This window comes from Aquarana catesbeiana, linkage group LG12 (assembly GCF_042186555.1).
Source record: "Aquarana catesbeiana isolate 2022-GZ linkage group LG12, ASM4218655v1, whole genome shotgun sequence".
In the NCBI taxonomy this organism is placed as follows: Eukaryota; Metazoa; Chordata; class Amphibia; order Anura; family Ranidae; genus Aquarana; species Aquarana catesbeiana.
The window spans coordinates 564,619-586,143 of NC_133335.1; the positions used below are offsets into that span (position 1 = coordinate 564,619).

At 53.0% G+C, this 21,525-nt stretch overlaps 1 protein-coding gene across 1 annotated transcript in view; it reads right to left on the reverse strand.

Moving 5' to 3' along the window:
* LOC141113782 (cilia- and flagella-associated protein 337-like) overlaps nt 1-21,525 on the reverse strand; it is a 178,447-nt gene that overhangs the window by 93,833 nt on the left and 63,089 nt on the right. The window contains exons 5-8 of the mRNA XM_073607063.1: nt 21,241-21,384; nt 21,043-21,165; nt 3,122-3,293; nt 12-58 (exon numbers count right to left, since the gene is read on the reverse strand). Coding sequence (XP_073463164.1) covers nt 12-58; nt 3,122-3,293; nt 21,043-21,165; nt 21,241-21,384 — 486 coding nt within the window. The remainder of the gene's footprint in view (nt 1-11; nt 59-3,121; nt 3,294-21,042; nt 21,166-21,240; nt 21,385-21,525) is intronic.

Sequence of the window (21,525 nt, forward strand, 5' to 3'; positions counted from 1 at the left end):
TTGTATGTTACCTTTACGTTGTGCCAATACGAGAAGCAGGTGGGGACATGCTGCAAAGCTGAAGAAAGAAGTACAGCGGTGAGAGCTCAATGTAACGTGCGAGGGTCCAATATAGCAATAATCTGATACCTCATCATTTATATCAGTCTAATATAGCAGTGATGTCATACCTTACCATGTATAGGAGTCCATTATAGCGGTGATGTCATACCTTACCATGTATAGGAGTCCATTATAGTGGTGATGTCATACCTTACCATGTATAGGAGTCCATTATAGTGGTGATGTCATACCTTACCATGTATAGGAGTCCATTATAGCAGTGATGTCATACCTTACTATGTATAGGAGTCCATTATAGCAGTGATGATATACACCTATCACGGCTGGAATGTTCTCACTCTATTATGGGGTGACACCTGGCTTAGTACAGGTAAGTCTCATACCTGTGAATGGGACTGTGGGCGATCACTTGCGAGGACCCCAGCGGTGGTTCTGGGCGATCAGCTGCAGGAGGCAGCCCTATTGAAAGCAATAGGAGGATGACAGCTCCCGCAGCTTATCGCGGCCACTCACATGTGATCGCTCATGGAGTGATTGGCTCTGGATGCAGACAAGTGATAAGAGATATTTAATATACAGGTCTGATATTATCTGGTAGTTATTGTCTGGTATAGGGGCGGAGACACATGGTGACCAGACTGGGGTCAGCCTATAGGGGGTGGAGACACATGGTGACCAGACTGGGGTCAGCCTATAGGGGGCGGAGACACATGGTGACCAGACTGGGGTCAGCCTATAGGGGGCGGAGACACATGGTGACCAGACTGGGGTCAGCCTATAGGGGGCGGAGACACATGGTGACCAGACTGGGGTCAGCCTATAGGGGGCGGAGACACATGGTGACCAGACTGGGGTCAGCCTATAGGGGGCGGAGACATATGGTGACCAGACTGGGGTCAGCCTATAGGGGGCGGAGACACATGGTGACCAGACTGGGGTCAGCCTATAGGGGGCGGAGACACATGGTGACCAGACTGGGGTCAGCCTATAGGGGGTGGAGACACATGGTGACCAGACTGGGGTCAGCCTATAGGGGGCGGAGACACATGGTGACCAGGTTGGGATCAGCCTATAGGGGGCAGACACACATGGTGACCAGACTGGGATCAGCCTATAGGGGGCGGACACACATGGTGACCAGTTTGGGATCAGCCTATAGGGGGCGGACACACATGGTGACCAGACTGGGGTCAGCCTATAGGGGGCAGAGACACATGGTGACCAGGTTGGGATCAGCCTATAGGGGGTGGACACACATGGTGACCAGACTGGGATCAGCCTATAGGGGGCAGAGACACATGGTGACCAGGTTGGGATCAGCCTATAGGGGGCGGACACACATGGTGACCAGATTGGGATCAGCCTATAGGGGGTGGACACACATGGTGACCAGATTGGGATCAGCCTATAGGGGGTGGACACACATGGTGACCAGACTGGGATCAGCCTATAGGGGGCAGAGACACATGGTGACCAGGTTGGGATCAGCCTATAGGGGGCGGACACACATGGTGACCAGATTGGGATCAGCCTATAGGGGGTGGACACACATGGTGACCAGACTGGGATCAGCCTATAGGGGGCAGAGACACATGGTGACCAGGTTGGGATCAGCCTATAGGGGGCGGAGACACATGGTGACCAGATTGGGATCAGCCTATAGGGGGGCGGACACACATGGTGACCAGATTGGGATCAGCCTATAGGGGGTGGACACACATGGTGACCAGACTGGGATCAGCCTATAGGGGGCAGAGACACATGGTGACCAGGTTGGGATCAGCCTATAGGGGGCGGACACACATGGTGACCAGATTGGGATCAGCCTATAGGGGGTGGACACACATGGTGACCAGAGTGGGATCAGCCTATAGGGGGCAGAGACACATGGTGACCAGGTTGGGATCAGCCTATAGGGGGTGGACACACATGGTGACCAGACTGGGATCAGCCTATAGGGGGCAGAGACACATGGTGACCAGGTTGGGATCAGCCTATAGGGGGCAGACACACATGGTGACCAGATTGGGATCAGCCTATAGGGGGCGGACACACATGGTGACCAGATTGGAATCAGCCTATAGGGGGTGGACACACATGGTGACCAGACTGGAGTCAGCCTATAGGGGGAGGACACACATGGTGACCAGGTTGGGATCAGCCTATAGGGGGCGGAGACACATGGTGACCAGGTTGGGATCAGCCTATAGGGGGCAGACACACATGGTGACCAGACTGAGATCAGCCTATAGGGGGCGGACACACATGGTGACCAGGTTGGGATCAGCATATATGGGGCGGACACACATGGTGACCAGGTTGGGATCAGCCTATAGGGGGTGCACACACATGGTGGCCAGGTTGGGGTCAGCCTATAGGAGGTGGACACACATGGTAAACATACTGGGATCAGCCTATAGGGGGCAGAGACACATGGTGACCAGGTTGGGGTCAGCCTATAGGGGGCGGACACACATGGTGACCAGGTTGGGATCAGCCTATAGGGGGTGCACACACATGGTGGCCAGGTTGGGGTCAGCCTATAGGAGGTGGACACACATGGTAAACATACTGGGATCAGCCTATAGGGGGCAGAGACACATGGTGACCAGGTTGGGGTCAGCCTATAGGGGGCGGACACACATGGTGACCAGGTTGGGATCAGCCTATAGGGGGTGCACACACATGGTGGCCAGGTTGGGGTCAGCCTATAGGAGGTGGACACACATGGTAAACATACTGGAATCAGCCTATAGGGGGCAGAGACACATGGTGACCAGGTTGGGGTCAGTCTATAGGAGGTGGACACACATGGTGACCAGGTTGGGATCAGCCTATAGGGAGTGGACACACGTGGTGACCAGGTTGGGATCAGCATATAGGGGGCGGACACACATGGTGAACAGATTGGGATCAGCCAATAGGGGCGGACACACATGGTGACCAGATTGGGGTCAGCCAATAGGGGGCAGAGACACATGGTGACCAGACTGGGATCAGCCTATAAGGGGCGGAGACACATACTGCCATTGTATAGATCAGTAATCTTCATACCTACCACACAAGTAGAACTCCTCGGACACGTTCATGGTAGAGATGTCGAAGAAGTGGATGTTTCGGCTGGTGGTGGCCACGGTGAATTTGTGCAGATTGGGAAGATAAATGGCATCTGTAGTCCAAGACTTAAACCTTCTCTTCCCAGCCTGGGGGTCATGGGGGTCAGAGGAGATCTACAATGTAGAGGACAGGACTTTAAGAACGTCTAGCATGGTCCCACACAGTCCTCCAACACCTCGTCCAGCATGGTCTCAAACAGTCCTCCAACACCACATCCAGCATGGTCTTACACAGCCCTCAACCCCATGTTCAGCATGGTCCCACACAGTCCTCAACACCACATCCAGCATGGTCCCACAAGTCCTCAACACCACGTCCAGCATGGTCCCACACAATCCTCAACCCCACATCCAGCATGGTCCCACACAGTCCTCAACACCCGTCAGCATGGTCCCACACAGTCCTCAACCCCACGTCCGGCATGGTCCCACATAGTCCTAAACCCCACATCCAGCATGGTCCCACACAATCCTCAACCCCATGTCCAGCATGGTCTCACACAGTCCTCAACACCCCGTCAGCATGGTCCCACACAGTCCTCTACACCACGTCCAGCATGGTCCCACAAGTCCTCAATCCCACGTTCAGCATGGTCCAAAACAGTCCTCAACACCATGTCCAGCATGGTCCGAAAAAGTCTGGAGAATGCGTGTTATCCGAGACCTTCACTGACTGCTCATGCTTTACTACCATAGAAATCATGGAAATCATCCTAACATATAATAAAGAGAGTTTGTCGGAGACTAAACTCAGCCATGGTAGAGGGTGTAAATCCTAGCCCTGTGTACTATACATGGCGGGACATAGAAAGGTAACCTACCCCTGTGTACTGTATATGGTGGGACATAGAAAGTTAACCTACCCCAGTTGCAGAGACAGGGGATTTGATAGACTTTTCTGCTCAGGAAGAACAATCTGGTGAGCCCCCAGCAGAAGACTTGGTATCAGGGCCAAAGTTCTCTGTGCTCTGCCCAGCACCAACAGCAGCATCTGTGGAGTTACAAGGAACTTCCCCAGCTGAAGCTCTGGCCACCGGACAGAGGGTCCAAGAACTCTGCCCCACATCTGTGGCAGTTCCGGAGGCTCAGGGTGAGAAGGTGGCAATCACTTCCCAGCAGCAGACCAGGATACAGGGGGAGAAGGGAGAGGAGGTGTTCGTCGTTCCTCCCCAACAGTCAGCCAGGGTGGAGAAACCGGTCTTTCCTCCCCAGCAAAGATCCGTGCACCTGGGAGACAGTACCATAGACATGTCCCAGCAGCCAGATGAGGGAACGGAAAAGCTGAAGCACTGGCAACCGGACAGAGAGTCAATGACCTCTGCCCCACACCTACTGATGACAACTATTCCTTACAGCCAAGAATGGAGATCATGCAGTCAGACTATGTGAGTTCACTCTGCCCGACTAACGCATGTCAAGGCCAGGTGGAGGTCTGGGACCTTGTTAGTCGACTTTTGATGGGGGAGAAATGTGTCAGACTCACCCGGGACAGAGGCTTTTGGAGGGGACTGAATGCTAGCCTCTTGCCTACCGTGAGTGAGGAGACGGCAAGTCTACCCTGAGAGGTCATATCTCTGAGTCACCAAGTCTGGGTAAATGATTAGATAACTAGCTCATGTTAATTAGGTTTCTGGTTACAGTTTGTATTGTCATCCGGCTGTATATATTTGTGTGTCCTCTCAAATAAGTCAGTTCCTGTTCAGCAACCAAACGAGTATTGTCTTGTTTTTTGGTTGTCAGTGGTTGGAATATCCGATATCTATATTCACACTGGGAGGAAGCGATATATGATGAAAGCACTCAAGCGGAGTGTGGGACGTTTCATTACAGAAAGTTAACCTACCTCTGTGTACTGTACATGGTGGACATAGAGACGTAACCTACTACCCCTGTGTACTGTACATGGGGGGACATAGAGGGGTAACCTACCCCTGAATACTGTACATGGAGGGACATAGAGAGGTAACCTACCTCTGTGTACTGTACATGGGGAGACATAGAGGGGTAACCTACCCCTGAATACTGTACATGGGGGGACATAGAGAGGTAACCTACCCCTGTGTACTGTAGATGGGGGGACATAGAGAGGTAACCTACCCCTGTGTACTGTACATGGGGGACATAGAGAGGTAACCTACCCCTGTATACTGTACATGGGGGGACATAGAGAGGTAAACTACCCCTGTGTACTGTACATGGGGGACATAGAGAGGTAACCTACCCCTGTGTACTGTACATGGGGGACATAGAGAGGTAACCTACCCCTGTGTACTGTAGATGGGGGGACATAGAGAGGTAACCTACCCCTGTGTACTGAAGATGGGGGGACATAGAGAGGTAACCTACCCCTGTGTACTGTACATGGGGGGACATAGAGGGGTAACCTACCCCTGTGTACTGTACATGGGGGACATAAGAGAGGAAACCTACCCCTGTGTACTGTACATGGGGGGACATAGAGAGGTAACCTACCCCTGTGTACTGTAGATGGGGGGACATAGAGAGGTAACCTACCCCTGTGTACTGAAGATGGGGGGACATAAAGAGGTAAACTACCCCTGTGTACTGTACATGGGGGGACATAGAGAAGAAACCTACCCCTGTGTACTGTACATGGGGGGACATAGAGGGGTAACCTACCCCTGTGTACTGTACATGGGGGGACATAGAGGGGTAACCTACCCCTGTGTACTGTACATGGGGGGACATAGAGAGGTAAACTACCCCTGTGTACTGTAGATGGGGGGACATAGAGAGGTAACCTACCCCTGTGTACTGAAGATGGGGGGACATAGAGAGGTAAACTACCCCTGTGTACTGTACATGGGGGGACATAGAGAAGAAACCTACCCCTGTGTACTGTACATGGGGGGACATAGAGAGGTAACCTACCTCTGTGTACTGTAGATGGGGGGACATAGAGAAGTAACCTACCCCTGTGTACTGTACATGGGGGGACATAGAGGGGTAACCTACCCCTGTGTACTGTACATGGGGGGACATAGAGGGGTAATCTACCCCTGTGTACTGTAGATGGGGGGACATAGAGGGGTAACCTACCCCTGTGTACTGTACATGGGGGGACATAGAGAGGTAACCTACCCCTGTGTACTGTAGATAGGGGGACATAGAGGGGTAAGCTACCCCTGTGTACTGTATATGGGGGGACATAGAGAGGTAACCTACCCCTGTGTACTGTACATGGGGGGACATAGAGAGGTAACCTACCTCTGTGTACTGTAGATGGGGGGACATAGAGAAGTAACCTACCCCTGTGTACTGTACATGGGGGGACATAGAGAGGTAACCTACCCCTGTGTACTGTACATGGGGGGACATAGAGGGGTAATCTACCCCTGTGTACTGTAGATGGGGGGACATAGAGGGGTAACCTACCTCTGTGTACTGTAGATGGGGGGACATAGAGGGGTAACCTACCCCTGTGTACTGTAGATAGGGGGACATAGAGGGGTAATCTACCCCTGTGTACTGTATATGGGGGGACATAGAGGGGTAACCTACCTCTGTGTACTGTAGATGGGGGGACATAGAGGGGTAACCTACCCCTGTGTACTGTAGATAGGGGGACATAGAGGGGTAACCTACCCCTGTGTACTGTAGATAGGGGGACATAGAGAGGTAACCTACCCCTGTGTACTGTACATGGTGGACATAGAGACGTAACCTACCCCTGTGTACTGTACATGGGGGACATAGAGGGGTAGCCTACCCCTGTGTACTGTACATGGTGGACATAGAGACGTAACCTACCCCTGTGTACTGTACATGGGGGACATAGAGAGGTAACCTACCTCTGTGTACTGTACATGGGGGACATAGAGAGGTAACCTACCCCTGTGTACTGAAGATGGGGGGACATAGAGAGGAAACCTACCCCTGTGTACTGTACATGGGGGGACATAGAGAGGTAACCTACCCCTGTGTACTGTACATGGGGGGACATAGAGGGGTAACCTACCCCTGTGTACTGTACATGGGGGGACATAGAGAGGTAACCTACCTCTGTGTACTGTACATGGGGGGACATAGAGGGGTAACCTACCCCTGTGTACTGTACATGGGGGGACATAGAGGGGTAACCTACCCCTGTGTACTGTACATGGGGGGACATAGAGGGGTAACCTACCCCTGTGTACTGTACATGGGGGGCCATAGAGGGGTAATCTACCCCTGTGTACTGTACATGGGGGGACATAGAGGGGTAACCTACCCCTGTGTACTGTACATGGGGGACATAGAGAGGAAACCTACCCCTGTGTACTGTAGATGGGGGGACATAGAGAGGTAACCTACCCCTGTGTACTGTAGATGGGGGGACATAGAGGGGTAACCTACCTCTGTGTACTGTACATGGGGGGGACATAGAGAGGTAATCTACCCCTGTGTACTGTAGATGGGGGGACATAGAGGGGTAACCTACCCCTGTGTACTGTACATGGGGGGACATAGAGAGGTAACCTACCCCTGTGTACTGTACATGGGGGGACATAGAGGGGTAACCTACCCCTGTGTACTGTATATGGGGGGACATAGAGGGGTAACCTACCCCTGTGTACTGTACATGGGGGGACATAGAGGGGTAACCTACCCCTGTGTACTGTAGATGGGGGGACATAGAGAGGTAACCTACCCCTGTGTACTGTAGATGGGGGGACATAGAGGGGTAACCTACCCCTGTGTACTGTACATGGGGGGACATAGAGAGGTAACCTACCCCTGTGTACTGTACATGGGGGGACATAGAGGGGTAACCTACCCCTGTGTACTGTACATGGGGGGACATAGAAAGGTAACCTACCTCAGTGTACTGTACATGGGGGGACATAGAGGGGTAACCTACCCCTGTGTACTGTAGATGGGGGGACATAGAGGGGTAACCTACCTCAGTGTACTGTAGATGGGGGGACATAGAGGGGTAACCTACCCCTGTGTACTGTAGATGGGGGGACATAGAGGGGTAACCTACCTCTGTGTACTGTACATGGGGGGGACATAGAGAGGTAACCTACCCCTGTGTACTGTAGATAAGGGGACATAGAGGGGTAACCTACCCCTGTGTACTGTAGATGGGGGGACATAGAGGGGTAACCTACCCCTGTGTACTGTACATGGGGGGACATAGAGGGGTAACCTACCCCTGTGTACTGTAGATGGGGGGACATAGAGAGGTAACCTACCCCTGTGTACTGTAGATGGGGGGACATAGAGGGGTAACCTACCCCTGTGTACTGTATATGGGGGGACATAGAGGGGTAACCTGCCCCTGTATACTGTACATGGGGGGGACATAGAGAGGTAACCTGCCCCTGTATACTGTACATGGGGGGGACATAGAGAGGTAACCTGCCCCTGTATACTGTACATGGGGGGGACATAGAGAGGTAACCTACCCCTGTGTACTGTACATGGGGGGGACATAGAGAGGTAACCTACCCCTGTGTACTGTACATGGGGGGACATAGAGAGGTAATCTACCCCTGTGTACTGTACATGGGGGGACATAGAGGGGTAATCTACCCCTGTGTACTGTAGATGGGGGGACATAGAGAGGTAACCTACCCCTGTGTACTGTAGATGGGGGGACATAGAAAGGTAACCTACCTCTGTGTACTGTACATGGGGGGACATAGAGGGGTAACCTACCCCTGTGTACTGTACATGGGGGGACATAGAGAGGTAACCTACCTCAGTGTACTGTACATGGGGGGACATAGAGAGGTAACCTACCTCTGTGTACTGTACATGGGGGGACATAGAGGGGTAACCTACCCCTGTGTACTGTACATGGGGGGACATAGAGGGGTAACCTACCTCAGTGTACTGTACATGGGGGGACATAGAGAGGTAACCTACCCCTGTGTACTGTAGATGGGGGGACATAGAGAGGTAACCTACCCCTGTGAACTGTACATGGGGGGACATAGAGAGGTAACCTACCCCTGTGTACTGTACATGGGGGGACATAGAAAGGTAACCTACCCCTGTGTACTGTAGATGGGGGGACATAGAGAGGTAACCTACCCCTGTGTACTGTAGATGGGGGGACATAGAGAGGTAACCTACCCCTGTGTACTGTAGATGGGGGGACATAGAGAGGTAACCTACCCCTGTGTACTGTACATGGGGGACATAGAGAGGTAACCTACCTCTGTGTACTGTACATGGGGGACATAGAGGGGTAACCTACCTCTGTGTACTGTACATGGGGGACAGGGCTGGACTGGGACAAAAATGTGGCCCTGGACTTCATCCAGACCGGCCCAGGGCATAACACATCAGGGGACAGGACACAGAACATCATGACACAGCACATCAGGGCACAGCACATCAGGGTACAGAGCCCAGCACATCAGGGCACAGGGTATAGCACATCAGGACACATCAGGACACAGCACATCAGGGCACAGTACATCAGGGCACATCAGGGCACAGCACATCAGGGCACAGCACATCAGGGCACAGCACATCAGGGCACATCAGGGCACAGCACATCAGGGCACAGCACATCAGGGCACATCAGGGCACAGCACATCAGGGCACAGCACATCAGGGCACAGCACATCAGGGCACATCAGAACACAGCACATCAGGGCACATCAGGGCACATCAGGGCACATCAGGGCACATCAGGGCACATCAGGACACAGCACATCAGGGCACAGCACATCAGGGCACATCAGAACACAGCACATCAGGGCACATCAGGGCACATCAGGACACAGCACATCAGGACACAGCACATCAGGGCACAGCACATCAGGGCACATCAGGACACAGCACATCAGGGCACAGCACATCAGGGCACATCAGGACACATCAGGACACAGCACATCAGGGCACATCAGGACACAGCACATCAGGGCACAGCAGGACACAGCACATCAGGACACAGCACATCAGGGTACAGGGTATAGCACATCAGGACACAGCACATCAGGACACAGCACATCAGGACACAGCACATCAGGGTACAGGGTATAGCACATCAGGACACAGCACATCAGGGTACAGGGTATAGCACATCAGGACACAGCACATCAGGGTACAGGGTATAGCACATCAGGACACAGCACATCAGGGTACAGGGTATAGCACATCAGGACACAGCACATCAGGGCACATGAGGGCACAGCACATCAGGGCACAGCACATCAGGGCACATCAGGACACAGCACATCAGGGCACAGCAGGACACAGCACATCAGGGCACAGCACATCAGGGCACATCAGGACACAGCACATCAGGGTACAGGGTATAGCACATCAGGACACAGCACATCAGGACACAGCACATCAGGACACAGCACATCAGGGTACAGGGTATAGCACATCAGGACACAGCACATCAGGACACAGCACATCAGGACACAGCACATCAGGGTACAGGGTATAGCACATCAGGACACAGCACATCAGGACACAGCACATCAGGACACAGCACATCAGGGTACAGGGTATAGCACATCAGGACACAGCACATCAGGGTACAGGGTATAGCACATCAGGACACAGCACATCAGGGTACAGGGTATAGCACATCAGGACACAGCACATCAGGGTACAGGGTATAGCACATCAGGACACAGCACATCAGGGCACATGAGGGCACAGCACATCAGGGCACAGCACATCAGGGCACATCAGGGCACATCAGGGCACAGCACATCAGGGCACATGAGGGCACAGCACATCAGGGCACAGCACATCAGGGCACATCAGGGCACATCAGGGCACAGCACATCAGGGCACATCAGGACACAGTACATCAGGACACAGCACATCAGGGCACAGCACATCAGGGCACATCAGGACACAGCACATCAGGGCACATCAGGGCACAGCACATCAGGGCACATCAGGGCACAGCACATCAGGGCACATGAGGAGACAGCACATCAGGGCACAGCACATCAGGGCACATCAGGGCACAGCACATCAGGGCACATCAGGAGACAGCACATCAGGGCACAGCACATCAGGGCACATCAGGGCACAGCACATCAGGGCACATCAGGAGACAGCACATCAGGGCACAGCACATCAGGGCACATCAGGGCACATCAGGACACAGCACATCAGGGCACAGCACATCAGGGCACATCAGGACACAGCACATCAGGGCACAGCACATCAGGGCACATCAGGGCACATCAGGACACAGCACATCAGGGCACAGCACATCAGGGCACAGCACATCAGGGCACATCAGGACACAGTACATCAGGACACAGCACATCAGGGCACAGCACATCAGGGCACAGCACATCAGGGCACATCAGGACACAGCACATCAGGGCACAGCACATCAGGGCACATCAGGGCACAGCACATCAGGGCACATGAGGAGACAGCACATCAGGGCACAGCACATCAGGGCACATCAGGGCACAGCACATCAGGGCACATCAGGAGACAGCACATCAGGGCACAGCACATCAGGGCACATCAGGACACAGCACATCAGGGCACAGCAGGACACAGCACATCAGGGCACAGCACATCAGGGCACATCAGGACACAGCACATCAGGGCACAGCACATCAGGGCACATCAGGGCACATCAGGGCACAGCACATCAGGGCACATCAGGACACAGCACATCAGGGCACAGCAGGACACAGCACATCAGGGCACAGCACATCAGGGCACACGACATTGGGGCACAGCACATCAGGGCACAGCACATCAGGGCACATCAGGGCACATCAGGACACAGCACATCAGGGCACAGCAGGACACAGCACATCAGGGCACAGCACATCAGGGCACACGACATTGGGGCACAGCACATCAGGGCACATCAGGACACAGCACATCAGGGCACAGCACATCAGGGCACATCAGGGCACAGCACATCAGGGCACATGAGGAGACAGCACATCAGGGCACAGCACATCAGGGCACATCAGGGCACAGCACATCAGGGCACATGAGGAGACAGCACATCAGGGCACAGCACATCAGGGCACATCAGGGCACAGCACATCAGGGCACATCAGGGCACAGCACATCAGGGCACATCAGGGCACAGCACATCAGGGCACATCAGGAGACAGCACATCAGGGCACAGCACATCAGGGCACATCAGGAGACAGCACATCAGGGCACAGCACATCAGGGCACATCAGGGCACATCAGGACACAGCACATCAGGGCACAGCAGGACACAGCACATCAGGGCACAGCACATCAGGGCACACGACATTGGGGCACAGCACATCAGGGCACGGGGCACAAAGCACATCAGGACATGGGGCACATCAGGGTACATTGGGGCACATCAAAGCTCATGGGGCACATCAGGGTACATTGGGGCACATCAGGGTACATTGGGGCACATCAAAGCTCATGGGGCACATCAGGGTACATTGGGGCACATCAGGGTACATTGGGGGACATCAGGGTACATTGGGGCTCATCAAAGCACATGGGGCACAACAGGCACATCAAAGCACATGGGGCACATCAGGGTACATTGGGGTACATCGCGGCGGACCTCACCGCAGAACAACTGGGAAACCCCAGTTGAGTAATGATGCAATAGGCAAATTAGGCGGCCGCTGGAACCGGCCCACTCAGTCATCGGCCCACCGGGAAACTCCCGGTAGTCCCAATGACCAGTACATGCCTGATGGGGGACATAGAGGGGTAACCTACATCTGTGTACTGAAGATGGGGGACATAGAGAGGTAACCTACCCCTGTGTACTGTACATGGGGGACATAGAGAGGTAACCTACCTCTGTGTACTGTACATGGGGGACATAGAGGGGTAACCTACATCTGTGTACTGAAGATGGGGGACATAGAGGGATAACCTACCCCTGTGTACTGTGCATGGGGGGACATAGAGACGTAACCTACCCCTGTGTTCTGTAGATGGGGGGACATAGAGGGGTAACCTACCCTGGTGTACTGTAGATGGGGGGACATAGAGGGGTAACCTACCTCTGTGTACTGTAGATGGGGGGACATAGAGGGGTAACCTACCCCTGTGTTCTGTACATGGGGGGACATAGAGGGGTAACCTACCCCTGTGTACTGTAGATGGGGGGACATAGAGAGGTAACCTACCTCTGTGTACTGTACATGGGGGGGACATAGAGGGGTAACCTACCCCTGTGTACTGTACATGGGGGGACATAGAGAGGTAACCTACCCCTGTGTACTGTAGATGGGGGGGACATAGAGAGGTAACCTACCCCTGTGTACTGTACATGGGGGGACATAGAGGGGTAACCTACCTCTGTGTACTGTAAATGGGGGGGACATAGAGAGGTAACCTACCCCTGTGTACTGTACATGGGGGGGACATAGAGAGGTAACCTACCTCTGTGTACTGTACAAGGGGGGGGTCATAGAGAGGTAACCTACCCCTGTGAACTGTACATGGGGGGACATAGAGGGGTAACCTACCTCTGTGTACTGTACATGGGGGGACATAGAAAGGTAACCTACCCCTGTGTACTGTACATGGGGGGACATAGAGGGGTAACCTACCTCTGTGTACTGTACATGGGGGGACATAGAAAGGTAACCTACCTCTGTGTACTGTACATGGGGGACATAGAGGGGTAACCTACATCTGTGTACTGAAGATGGGGGACATAGAGGGATAACCTACCCCTGTGTACTGTACATGGGGGACATAGAGAGGTAACCTACCCCTGTGTACTGTACATGGGGGGACATAGAGAGGTAACCTACCTCTGTGTACTGTAGATGGGGAGACATAGAGAGGTAACCTACCTCTGTGTACTGTACATGGGGGGACATAGAGGGGTAACCTACCTCTGTGTACTGTACATGGGGGGACATAGAGGGGTAACCTACCCCTGTTTACTGTACATGGGGGGACATAGAAAGGTAACCTACCTCTGTGTACTGTAGATGAGGGGACATAGAGGGGTAACCTACCTCTGTGTACTGTACATGGGGGGACATAGAGGGGTAACCTACCCCTGTTTACTGTACATGGGGGGACATAGAAAGGTAACCTACCTCTGTGTACTGTAGATGAGGGGACATAGAGGGGTAACCTACCCCTGTGTACTGTACATGGGGGGACATAGAAAGGTAACCTACCCCTGTGTACTGTACATGGGGGGACATAGAGAGGTAACCTACCTCTGTGTACTGTAGATGAGGGGACATAGAGGGGTAACCTACCTCTGTGTACTGTACATGGGGGGACATAGAGGGGTAACCTACCTCTGTGTACTGTACATGGGGGGACATAGAGGGGTAACCTACCTCTGTGTACTGTACATGGGGGGACATAGAGGGGTAACCTACCTCTGTGTACTGTACATGGGGGGACATAGAGAGGTAACCTACCTCTGTGTACTGTACATGGGGGGACATAGAGGGGTAACCTACCTCTGTGTACTGTACATAGGGGGACATAGAGAGGTAACCTACCTCTGTGTACATGGGGGGACATAGAGGGGTAACCTACCTCTGTGTACATGGGGGGACATAGAGGGGTAACCTACCCCTGTGTACTGTACATGGGGGGACATAGAGGGGTAACCTACCCCTGTGTACTGTAGATGGGGGGACATAGAGAGGTAACCTACCCCTGTGTACTGTAGATGGGGGGACATAGAGGGGTAACCTACCTCTGTGTACTGTACATGGGGGGACATAGAAAGGTAACCTACCCCTGTGTACTGTACATGGGGGGACATAGAGAGGTAACCTACCTCTGTGTACATGGGGGGACATAGAGGGGTAACCTACCTCTGTGTACTGTACATGGGGGGACATAGAGGGGTAACCTACCTCTGTGTACTGTACATGGGGGGACATAGAGAGGTAACCTACCCCTGTGTACATGGGGGGACATAGAGAGGTAACCTACCCCTGTGTACTGTACATGGGGGGACATAGAGAGGTAACCTACCCCTGTGTACATGGGGGGACATAGAAAGGTAACCTACCTCTGTGTACTGTACATGGGGGGACATAGAGAGGTAACCTACCTCTGTGTACTGTACATGGGGGGACATAGAAAGGTAACCTACCTCAGTGTACTGTACATGGGGGGACATAGAGAGGTAACCTACCCCTGTGTACTGTAGATGGGGGGACATAGAGAGGTAACCTACCCCTGTGTACTGTACATGGGGGGACATAGAGGGGTAACCTACCCCTGTGTACTGTAGATGGGGGGACATAGAGGGGTAACCTACCCCTGTGTACTGTAGATGGGGGGACATAGAGGGGTAACTTACCTCTGTGTACTGTACATGGGGGGGACATAGAGAGGTAACCTACCCCTGTGTACTGTAGATAAGGGGACATAGAGGGGTAACCTACCCCTGTGTACTGTAGATGGGGGGACATAGAGGGGTAACCTACCCCTGTGTACTGTATATGGGGGGACATAGAGGGGTAACCTACCCCTGTGTACTGTAGATGGGGGGACATAGAGAGGTAACCTACCCCTGTGTACTGTAGATGGGGGGACATAGAGGGGTAACCTACCCCTGTGTACTGTACATGGGGGGGACATAGAGAGGTAACCTGCCCCTGTATACTGTACATGGGGGGGACATAGAGAGGTAACCTACCCCTGTGTACTGTACATGGGGGGACATAGAGGGGTAATCTACCCCTGTGTACTGTAGATGGGGGGACATAGAGAGGTAACCTACCCCTGTGTACTGTAGATGGGGGGACATAGAAAGGTAACCTACCTCTGTGTACTGTACATGGGGGGACATAGAGGGGTAACCTACCCCTGTGTACTGTACATGGGGGGACATAGAGAGGTAACCTACCTCAGTGTACTGTACATGGGGGGACATAGAGAGGTAACCTACCTCTGTGTACTGTACATGGGGGGACATAGAGGGGTAACCTACCTCTGTGTACTGTACATGGGGGGACATAGAGGGGTAACCTACCCCTGTGTACTGTAGATGGGGGGACATAGAGGGGTAACCTACCCCTGTGTACTGTAGATGGGGGGACATAGAGGGGTAACTTACCTCTGTGTACTGTACATGGGGGGGACATAGAGAGGTAACCTACCCCTGTGTACTGTAGATAAGGGGACATAGAGGGGTAACCTACCCCTGTGTACTGTAGATGGGGGGACATAGAGGGGTAACCTACCCCTGTGTACTGTATATGGGGGGACATAGAGGGGTAACCTACCCCTGTGTACTGTAGATGGGGGGACATAGAGAGGTAACCTACCCCTGTGTACTGTAGATGGGGGGACATAGAGGGGTAACCTACCCCTGTGTACTGTACATGGGGGGGACATAGAGAGGTAACCTGCCCCTGTATACTGTACATGGGGGGGACATAGAGAGGTAACCTACCCCTGTGTACTGTACATGGGGGGACATAGAGGGGTAATCTACCCCTGTGTACTGTAGATGGGGGGACATAGAGAGGTAACCTACCCCTGTGTACTGTAGATGGGGGGACATAGAAAGGTAACCTACCTCTGTGTACTGTACATGGGGGGACATAGAGGGGTAACCTACCCCTGTGTACTGTACATGGGGGGACATAGAGAGGTAACCTACCTCAGTGTACTGTACATGGGGGGACATAGAGAGGTAACCTACCTCTGTGTACTGTACATGGGGGGACATAGAGGGGTAACCTACCTCTGTGTACTGTACATGGGGGGACATAGAGGGGTAACCTACCTCAGTGTACTGTACATGGGGGGACATAGAGAGGTAACCTACCCCTGTGTACTGTAGATGGGGGGACATAGACAGGTAACCTACCCCTGTGAACTGTACATGGGGGGACATAGAGAGGTAACCTACCCCTGTGTACTGTACATGGGGGGACATAGAAAGGTAACCTACCTCAGTGTACTGTACATGGGGGGACATAGAGAGGTAACCTACCCCTGTGTACTGTAGATGGGGGGACATAGAGAGGTAACCTACCCCTGTGTACTGTACATGGGGGACATAGAGAGGTAACCTACCTCTGTGTACTGTACATGGGGGGACATAGAGGGGTAACCTACCTCTGTGTACTGTACATAGGGGGACATAGAGAGGTAACCTACCCCTGTGTACTGTACATGGGGGGACATAGAGAGGTAACCTACCTCTGTGTACTGTACATGGGGGGACATAGAGAGGTAACCTACCCCTGTGTACTGTACATGGGGGACATAGAGAGGTAACCTACCTCTGTGTACTGTAGATGGGGGACATAGAGAGGTAACCTACCCCTGTGTACTGTACATGGGGGACATAGAGAGGTAACCTACCCCTGTGTACTGTACATGGGGGACATAGAGAGGTAACCTACCCCTGTGTACTGTACATGGGGGACATAGAGAGGTAACCTACCTCTGTGTACTGTACATGGGGGACATAGAGGGGTAACCTACATCTGTGTACTGAAGATGGGGGACATAGAGGGATAACCTACCCCTGTGTACTGTACATGGGGGGACATAGAGAGGTAACCTACCCCTGTGTACTGTAGATGGGGGGGACATAGAGAGGTAACCTACCCCTGTGTACTGTACATGGGGGGACATAGAGGGGTAACCTACCTCTGTGTACTGTAAATGGGGGGACATAGAGAGGTAACCTACCCCTGTGTACTGTACATGGGGGGACATAGAGAGGTAACCTACCTCTGTGTACTGTACATGGGGGGACATAGAGGGGTAACCTACCTCTGTGTACTGTACATGGGGGGACATAGAGGGGTAACCTACCCCTGTTTACTGTACATGGGGGGACATAGAAAGGTAACCTACCTCTGTGTACTGTAGATGAGGGGACATAGAGGGGTAACCTACGCCTGTGTACTGTACATGGGGGACATAGAGGGGTAACCTACCCCTGTGTACTGTACATGGGGGGACATAGAAAGGTAACCTACCCCTGTGTACTGTAGATGAGGGGACATAGAGGGGTAACCTACCTCTGTGTACTGTACATGGGGGGACATAGAGGGGTAACCTACCTCTGTGTACTGTACATGGGGGGACATAGAGGGGTAACCTACCTCTGTGTACTGTACATGGGGGGACATAGAGGGGTAACCTACCTCTGTGTACTGTACATGGGGGGACATAGAGGGGTAACCTACCTCTGTGTACTGTACATGGGGGGACATAGAGAGGTAACCTACCTCTGTGTACTGTACATGGGGGGACATAGAGAGGTAACCTACCTCTGTGTACTGTACATGGGGGGACATAGAGGGGTAACCTACCTCTGTGTACTGTACATAGGGGGACATAGAGAGGTAACCTACCTCTGTGTACATGGGGGGACATAGAGGGGTAACCTACCTCTGTGTACATGGGGGGACATAGAGGGGTAACCTACCTCTGTGTACATGGGGGGACATAGAGGGGTAACCTACCCCTGTGTACTGTAGATGGGGGGACATAGAGAGGTAACCTACCCCTGTGTACTGTAGATGGGGGGACATAGAGGGGTAACCTACCTCTGTGTACTGTACATGGGGGACATAGAAAGGTAACCTACCTCTGTGTACTGTACATGGGGGGACATAGAGAGGTAACCTACCTCTGTGTACATGGGGGGACATAGAGGGGTAACCTACCTCTGTGTACTGTACATGGGGGGACATAGAGGGGTAACCTACCCCTGTGTACTGTACATGGGGGGACATAGAGAGGTAACCTACCTCTGTGTACTGTACATGGGGGGACATAGAGAGGTAACCTACCCCTGTGTACATGGGGGGACATAGAGAGGTAACCTACCCCTGTGTACTGTACATGGGGGGGACATAGAGAGGTAATCTACCCCTGTGTACTGTACATGGGGGGACATAGAGGGGTAACCTACCTCTGTGTACTGTACATGGGGGGACATAGAGAGGTAACCTACCTCTGTGTACATGGGGGGACATAGAGAGGTAACTTACCCCTGTGTACTGTACATGGGGGGGACATAGAGAGGTAACCTACCTCTGTGTACTGTACATGGGGGGACATAGAGGGGTAACCTACCTCTGTGTACTGTACATAGGGGGACATAGAGAGGTAACCTACCTCTGTGTACATGGGGGGACATAGAGGGGTAACCTACCTCTGTGTACATGGGGGGACATAGAGGGGTAACCTACCCCTGTGTACTGTAGATGGGGGGACATAGAGAGGTAACCTACCCCTGTGTACTGTACATGGGGGGACATAGAGAGGTAACCTACCCCTGTGTACTGTAGATGGGGGGACATAGAGGGGTAACCTACCTCTGTGTACTGTACATGGGGGGACATAGAGGGGTAACCTACCTCTGTGTACTGTACATGGGGGGACATAGAGAGGTAACCTACCTCTGTGTACTGTACATGGGGGGACATAGAGGGGTAACCTACCTCTGTGTACTGTACATAGGGGGACATAGAGAGGTAACCTACCTCTGTGTACATGGGGGGACATAGAGGGGTAACCTACCCCTGTGTACTGTAGATGGGGGGACATAGAGAGGTAACCTACCCCTGTGTACTGTACATGGGGGGACATAGAGAGGTAACCTACCCCTGTGTACTGTAGATGGGGGGACATAGAGGGGTAACCTACTTCTGTGTACTGTACATGGGGGGACATAGAAAGGTAACCTACCTCTGTGTACTGTACATGGGGGGACATAGAGAGGTAACCTACCTCTGTGTACATGGGGGGACATAGAGAGGTAACCTACCTCTGTGTACTGTACATGGGGGGACATAGAGGGGTAACCTACCTCTGTGTACTGTACATGGGGGGACATAGAGAGGTAACCTACCTCTGTGTACATGGGGGGACATAGAGAGGTAACCTACCCCTGTGTACTGTAGATGGGGGGACATAGAGAGGTAACCTACCCCTGTGTACTGTACATGGGGGGACATAGAGAGGTAACCTACCCCTGTGTACTGTACATGGGGGGACATAGAGGGGTAACCTACCTCTGTGTACATGGGGGGACATAGAGAGGTAACCTACCTCTGTGTACTGTACATGGGGGGACATAGAGGGGTAACCTACCTCTGTGTACTGTACATGGGGGGACATAGAGAGGTAACCTACCTCTGTGTACATGGGGGGACATAGAGAGGTAACCTACCTCTGTGTACTGTACATGGGGGGACATAGAGGGGTAACCTACCTCTGTGTACTGTACATGGGGGGACATAGAGAGGTAACCTACCTCTGTGTACTGTACATGGGGGGACATAGAGAGGTAACCTACCCCTGTGTACTGTAGATGGGAGGGACATAGAGAGGTAACCTACCCCTGTGTACTGTACATGGGGGGACATAGAGAGGTAACCTACGCCTGTGTACTGTAGATGAGGGGACATAGAGGGGTAACCTACCCCTGTGTACTGTACATGGGGGGGACATAGAGAGGTAATCTATCCCTGTGTACTGTAGATGAGGGGACATAGAGGGGTAACCTACCCCTGTGTACTGTACATGGGGAGACATAGAGAGGTAACCTACCTCTGTGTACTGTACATGGGGGGACATAGAGGGGTAACCTACCCCTGTGTACTGTACATGGGGAGACATAGAGGGGTAACCTACCTCTGTGTACTGTACATGGGGGGACATAGAGAGGTAATCTACCCCTGTGTACTGTACATGGGGGGGACATAGAGAGGTAACCTACCCCTGTGTACTGTACATGGGGGGACATAGAGAGGTAACCTACCTCTGTGTACTGTACATGGGGGGACATAGAGAGGTAACCTACCTCTGTGTACATGGGGGGACATAGAGAGGTAACCTACCTCTGTGTACATGGGGAGACATAGAGGGGTAACCTCCCCCTGTGTACTGTACATGGGGGGACATAGAGGGGTAATCGGTGGAATGTACCTCGTAGGACCTCAGGGGGTTCAGGTTGCCGTCCCATGCAGTGAGGACCCCTCCTTTGCTGACACTCATGAACCAGAACGATGGGGGGCCACTGATGGCCAGGATTCGGCAGATGGGCTCTTGCTGGAGAGACAGAAGATTTATCACATTTCTGGTTCTGGACACCCCCGGCCCACTCACTCATCTCTCTCCACTGACCTTACTGGGGGTGCAAAGACGTATGAGGGGCTCCCCCAAAACACTCGCCCTCTGTGTCATCATCACTTCTCTTTCCTTGTACTGCAGCAACATATATGTACAAAATTCACTCCAGTCAACAAATCCATCACATGATGTGTCCACCTGCAGGAGAGACGGAGGAGAAGTGAGGAGGAGGAGGAGGAGGAGGAGGAGAAGTAAGGAGGAGGAGGAGGAGGAGGAGGAGGAGGAGGAGGAGAAGTGAGGAGGAGGAAGAGGAGGAGGAGAAGTAAGGAGGAGGAGGAG